This window comes from Cebus imitator, unplaced genomic scaffold, assembly GCF_001604975.1.
Source record: "Cebus imitator isolate Cc_AM_T3 unplaced genomic scaffold, Cebus_imitator-1.0 Scaffold50, whole genome shotgun sequence".
In the NCBI taxonomy this organism is placed as follows: Eukaryota; Metazoa; Chordata; class Mammalia; order Primates; family Cebidae; genus Cebus; species Cebus imitator.
Window position 1 is genome coordinate 6,046,114 of NW_016107365.1, and position 7,000 is coordinate 6,053,113.

The window sequence follows — 7,000 nt, forward strand, 5'->3', positions numbered from 1 at the left end:
GTGAAGTCCACGGAATGGTGCTATCTTTGCTCTGTTAATGATCATACTCTTAATAGGTGTAAATAATCAAATATAATTACCCACAGAGATATTTTGGAGCCCTTTTATTAGCATTTCCTGATAAGAGATTTTATTTATTCATCATATATTTTTACAGAGCATGCAGCCTGTGCAGGGAGGTGTGCTGGGCACCATGAGGGCACAAATATGTCTTCTAGGAGTTTACCGTTAACCAGGGCAGGATAGGGGGGTATTCTGAGCTGAGACAATCAGGAAGACTGGGAAGAAAAGGGCCCACTGGGTCAGGCCTGGAAGATAGATAGTATCCCACTAGATGGGGTCAATATGTTGCAGCTGCAATTTAAGCCTTTGTGGTTGTGTGTTTTAATTCACACATTAAGTAAAATCTCTTATTTGGACAGGGTAATAGCAGAGTTTGGGAGCCCCTCAGCAGGCTGATAGAATCTTGCATGCTTTGTGGAAACAGTTGTGGGCAGAGGCTGAGGGACTGGGTTCTGCTGGGGCTTCTGTCTCCTGCTGGGGGGTTGGTTGAGGCTGGAAGGTATGCAGCAGCCTAAGGAAGATGGGGAGTGCACTGCCTTTTGAATATGACCCCAGCACCCACTCTTTGAAGTTGGGGATGGTGTCAAGCACATGGGCTCCCACTAGAAGTTTTATTTTGAATCCAAGCCTTAGTGTTTCTGAAATACTAGAAAATGAAGATATCTTGTCAGAAATGGGAAACAGTCTTTAACCTGAAATTAAAAAGAGAAGCTGGAAATCATGGGGTATCTTGGCGATTAACTGTTCAGAACAGTAGAGATGGGGGATTAGGTGATGGTATGTGAGCATGGCAGGTATCATTTATGAAAACACAGGAAAATAAAATTATGATTTTTTCTGAGACAGAGTCTCGTACTGTCACCTAGGCTGGAGTGCAGTGGTGCTATCTCAGCTCACTGCAACCTCTGCCTCCTGGGTTGAAGCAATTCTCTGCCTGACCCTCCTGAGTAGCTGGGATTACAGGTGAGCACCACCACACCTGGCTAATTTTTGTATTTTTAGTAGAGATGGGATTTTGCCACGTTGGCCAGGCTGGACTTGAACTCCTGACTCAAGTGATCTGTCTGCTTCAGCCTCCCAAAGTGCTGAGAATTACAGGGGTGAGCCACCATGCCTGGCCTAAAAATTATAATTTTTAAAGTCTATTCATTGTGCAGTAATGATGAGCTCACTTAGTAAGGATTCCCTGGAAGATAATTTTTCTGTACACATAGAGTGCTGTGTGCAAGGAGCCATGACAAATTCAAGGGAGATGTGAAGATGATCAAAACCTTCCTCTAAGGATCCCCTAGTTTGCAGAGACAGGCATACTGATTTATAGTGGGGGATTTTCTGATGAGGGATATAATAAAAATGTGAACTAAAGTGTCAAGGAGAGCCAATGGATTTAGATGTAGAGATACATGGAATTTCCTTGAGAGGATGTGAAAGGTGCAGAAGGTGGGAGAATGGCTTTCCAGGCAGAGAGAAGGGTGAAGCAGAAGCACTCAGCGCTGGAGGAAGTGGCATGGTCCTGGAACACAGTGCTGCCTGGAAGTGGTGGCTCAAGTGTGGGCTTCCTGGATGGGGGGAAGAGGCAAAGTGTTCTAGAACCTTGTTCTATAGGAAATGGGGGAGCCATCAAAAGTTTTGAGAGGGGGAGTAATAAGGAAGATGCTTCTGTTGGCCGAGGGGAGAATGAGTGAAGGAGGGAGTAGTGGCTGAGGGACTGGACCTGTTCCGAGAGTTTATAGGAGAGACAGTAAGACCCGGACTCTCACAGTGGAGGTGCAGAGGAAGATTGACAGCTTCTGTACTTTTCTGAAATGTGAGGGCTCATTTTTAAAGTTTAGATTGGACTGAGATTATTAAAGAAAAAGAAAATGCTGGCCAGGCGCGGTGGCTCACGCCTGTAATCCCAGCACTTTGGGAAGCCGAGGTGGGCAGATCACAAGGTCAAGAGATCAAGCCCATCCTGGCTAACATGGTGAAACCCTGTCTCTACTAAAAATACAAAAATTAGCTGGGTGTAGTGGTATGCACCTGTAGTTCTAGTTACTTGGGAGGCTGAGGCAGGAGAATTGTTTGACCCGGGAGGCAGAGGTTTCAGTGAGCCGAGATCAGGCTACTGCACTCCAGTCTGGCGACAGAAAATACTTTTGGCAGGTGCCAATCTTTGCTGACATCCATTGGTATCAGTGTTATGGGGTGAGGTCTCCATGTTCAAGGACTGGAGCCACAGTGGTACGAAGGGGCATGGGAACGAGGATGAGGACATGTATGGAAGCTCCTGCCCCTTTGCACACTGCTTGTTTTTGTTTTTGTTTTTGTTTTTTCTTTTTTCCTGAGACTGATTCTAACTCTATTGCCCAAGCTGGAGTGCAGTGGCTTAATCTTGGCTCACTACAACCTCCACCTCCCAGATTCAACCAATTCTCCTTATTCTTCTGCCTCAGCCTCCCAAGTAGCTGGGATTATAGTTGCCTGCCACCATGCCCAGCTAGTTGTATTTTTAGTAGAGATGGGGGTTTTGCCACGTTGGCCAGGCTGGTCTCAAACTCCTGACTTCAAGTGATCCACCCACCTCAGCCTCCCTAAGTGCTGGGGTTACAGGTGTGAGTCACTGCTCCCAGCCTTGATTCACTTGTTAGAAATAATATTGTAAAAATACAAAAAACTAGCCAAGTGTGGTGGTGTGTGCCTATAGTTCCAGCTGCTCAGGAGGCTGAGGTGGGAGGATTGCTTGAGCCCAGGAGGTTGAGGTTGCAGTAAGCCATGATTTCACCACTGCACTCCAGCCTGGGTGACAGTGCCAGTTCCTGTCTCAAAAAAATAAAAATAAAGGAAAAGAAATAACATTGCAAAATCCAAAGGCAAATATCTCTCTCTTTGCCTGGTGTTTCAGTACTCCTTTTCTGAATGTTAAATGTTCAGCTGCATGTGAGGTTTTTTCTGGTTGATTGTCTCGGGTGTTTAATGAAGACTGCTCTTGTAAATCACATGTTGTTATCCTCTATTTCTAGCTATTGTGGACGATGAAAGGCTCTCTGCAGAAGAGATGGATGAGAGGAGGCGGCAGAACATTGCTTATGAATATCTGTGCCACTTAGAGGAAGCCAAAAGGTAAGATCCGGGCTTATTCTGTTTGTACACCACCTCTTGGAGATAAGCTTTGCAATAAGGGTGTGGGATTGGATGACCAGAAGATTCCTGAAATGGGTCCGTGTTTCTAAAGAGTTGTCAGAGTTGCAGATGACCAGGGGGAGACTGCTGCGTGTACTCTGTGATTTAGATTTGACCAAACCTCCATGCCAGGAGACCAGTGGGCTAGGGGTGACCCCTCCACACTCTGCTCCACCCCTCAGTCACAGCTGGGTGCACATCACACTCCTGTGCATATGCTACATCATTCTAACTCATCTGCAGTCTTGTTGGCAGCAGGATAATGGGAGAAGAAGCATCTGTTTCTTGCAAATGGTTGGGCAGAATTGAGAAAAAGTTGATGCCACTGCCAAGGTTGAGGCACTGGGAGAAAGGCAACTATTCCTTTCCTTTCCTCAGAGCCTTCCAGGAAATCAGTGGGCCAACTGCAGATTGTTTCAAATTCTTCATCTCACTGGCATGGATGTAGAGGAGCAATAATGATTTAAATCAACTTCCTTTTTCCCCAGAGCTTCCTTGGGTCTTTTCCCCACTCCCAGCCCAATGATGATAAATGCCCAGCAGGACAGTAGTCTCTCAGACTGAAGTCCATCAGTCCCTAAATAGGTTTATGACAGCAATCTCCTCTTTAAACCATGGGTGTGTGGCCACTTAGGATATGTTGTCTCTAAAATCACATTGATTCTTTTAGACTTTTTACATTAAATAAATGTTGGGTTCTCCAAGGAGAAAGTGAAGATAAAGAGTCCTAAGTGCAAATACTTTCTTCATGACAGGAATCAAGAGAACTTTGTCCTTTGTGGGGCAAATACTACAGAGTTCATATACCAGGAATTTTGATTGAATGTTTTATGCCGTGATAGAGCAACAGTATTGTTCCCTGGACAAAGATATGTTCCAGCCCTCTTAGCTATATAGAAATAAATACTTGGTTAAATGGTCACTGGTGTTATCTCTGATCACTGATAAATGGCTGTCTACAGAACTAGAATGATGAGGTTTTTAATCAGTATTTTGCAGAACATTCGGTGACACATGCCCTAATTTGACGTCAAAATTGCTTTCAAGGGGTTTCTCAGAGTTGTTTGATATTTTAATAGTGTCATGTAACTTTCTTCAGGCTCTAAAAACCAAGTTTTAAAGATTTAACATGTTTAAAAGATTTAACAAGATTAATATGCCTGTGAAGTCAGTTGGGTTGCAGGATGCTAAGGATTCACCGTCAGTCTAAGATCATTAAAAACACGCTTTTAGTCACATTGTTGCAAAAAAGTTAGATTAGGAGATTGATTCATAAGCACTGAAAAGAAATGGTCCTATCGACTCTAGAGGCTAAGGTGGGAGGATCACTTGCTTGAGCCCGGGAGGCGGAGGTTGCAGTGAGCTGAGACTGGGCTGCAGCACTCCAGCTTGGGTGGCAGAATGAGACCTTGTCTCAAAAAAGAAAAGAAAAGAAATGTACTTTCAGTGAATAAGTTCAAGGAGATAGTAGAGAAACTTCCTTTTTTACTGATACTTCCTTTACATTCTGTTTTTGCCTCCGTTTTTTTACAAGTGGGAAGGGGCATCATGTAGAGGAAAATGATATGTGATTGGGAGTTGGTTTCCTAACTTCCTGGTCCCAGCTCCAGCACTTACACAGGCAATTTGACCCCTCACAGACCATTTAACCTGCAGAAAGTTCAATTTGTCCCTCTGTAAAAGAAACGATAAAGATGATATTACTTATTGCCCTATTTATTCATGGATTCAGGTTTATGGTGATAACATAAGAAAAGTTTTCTCCTCAGTATATTGAAATGGTATAAATGTAGCTTTAAAGCTTGTCATCTTCTCTAGTATTTTTGAAATTCTATAGTTGAATTTTGTTTCAGAAAGTGAGCATAATGATTATTTCAGATTCCTTGGAATAGTTTCATGAAAATAATTATCAAAAATTTACAATTTTTTCTCTAAGATGGCTTTTCATAAATTTATTTGATAAGAGTATATTAGATGTAATATATATTTATAAATCTTTTAAGACACAAATACTTTATTTTATTTTTTTTTATTCCTGAGACAGAGTCTGTCTTCCAGGCTGGAGTGCAGTGGTGCAATCTCAACTCACTGCAACCTCCTCCTCCTGGATTCGAGCAATTCTCCTCCCTCAGCCTCCCAAGTAGCTGGGATTACAGGCGCCCACCACTACCCTCAGCTAATTTTTGTATTTTTAGTAGAGATGGGGTTTCACCATGTTGGCCAGGCTGGTCTCGAACTTCTGACCCCAAGACCACCTCAGCCTCCCAAAGTGCTGGGATTACAGATGTGAGCCACTGCACCCAGCCAAGACACAGATGCTTTCATAGAAGCTGATTTTTGGTCATGGATTATATAAAAATTATGCAGCTACTACTAGATATTTAGATGTGCTGATTTAAGAAAGCATGGTATACAGAAAACTCATGGTCTTGAACTCAAGAAATATAGGAAAGGGTGAATTAATCTTTCTTGAAAAGATTATTTGAAAGGACTTATTGCATGATTCTTTTAAAGTATTAGTACCTTTGGAATTTGTAATATTGGGTTTATTATAATGCACATATATGTGTTCATATGAGTGGAGTTGGCTTAGAATATTTAGCTTCTACTAAATTGTATGCTTGTACTGTATATATTCGTCTATGAAGTGTTTCTTGTTTCTGATTTCAGTTGAAATGACTTTATTGCATTTTAATTAGAAATGTATTGGTTCTCTCTTTGCATCTGTTTTCCTTTCTGGAGGTGAGAATTGGAAGATATTTAGTTTGTATATCCTGTAACTTAGGATTTTTACAAATTGAGAATTATAATATTCCAGTTTATCTTCTATAATAAATCAGGCCATTTAAAAGTTCCTTTATTCAGAGTGAACATCACTATCCACATTACTGAAATACAAAGGATTATGAAGGAATACTATGAACAGTTATATGCCAATGAAAACTTAGAGGAAATGGACAAATTCCTAACTGACTCAATAATATTTTTTAAAATCTGAAAAAATAAAAATAAAAAAGCAGAATGAGACTTATAATAAGTGAAGAGATTGACTTAGAAATCAGAAAACTTCTCACAAACCCAGATAACTTCACAGTAGCATTCTGTCAAATGTTTAAAGAAGAATTAATAGCAGTCCTTGCAAATTCTTCCATAAATTACGAGAAGAGAGAACGTTTTCCAATTCATTCTTCTGAGGCCTACATTACCCTAATACCAAAACCAGATAGCCATCTCAAGAAAACTAAAGACCAATATCTTTTATGAATACAAATGCAAAAATCCTTAACAAAATACCAGCAAAGCAAATTCAGCAACGTATAAAATGTATTTTATACCATCAAGTGAGATTTATCCTAGGAAGCAAGCTTAGTTTAACATCTGAAAATCAACATCACAGACTATATTAATAGAAGAAAGGAAAGACGCCACATGATCATCTCAATATATTCAGGAGAAGCATTTGATAAAACCCAGCCCCCTGTCTTGATTTAAAACAGTCAACAAACCAGGAATAGAATTTCAGCCTGATAAAGGTTGATCCTACAAGTACCACCATACTCACTGGTGAAATGCAGGAATCAGGATGTTTTTTTCTTACCACTTCTGTTCAACATTGTACTGGAGATTTTAGCCAAGGCAGTTAGGCAAGAAAAACACAAGGCATCCAGATTAGAAAGGAAGAAGTGAAAGTATTTCTAAGGGATGTTATCTGGTTTATAGAAAATTCATACGAATCTACTAAAAAACAGAACAGAAGAAAACACTTAAAAAAAAA

General features: G+C 40.9%; 1 protein-coding gene across 2 annotated transcripts in view; it reads left to right on the forward strand.

The window, feature by feature from the left end:
- IQGAP2 (IQ motif containing GTPase activating protein 2) overlaps window positions 1-7,000 on the forward strand; it is a 306,128-nt gene that overhangs the window by 54,412 nt on the left and 244,716 nt on the right. For both annotated transcript variants that reach the window (XM_017527675.2, XM_037738181.1), the window contains exon 2: window positions 3,066-3,165. In XM_017527675.2, the coding sequence (XP_017383164.1) occupies window positions 3,066-3,165 (100 nt within the window). The remainder of the gene's footprint in view (window positions 1-3,065; window positions 3,166-7,000) is intronic.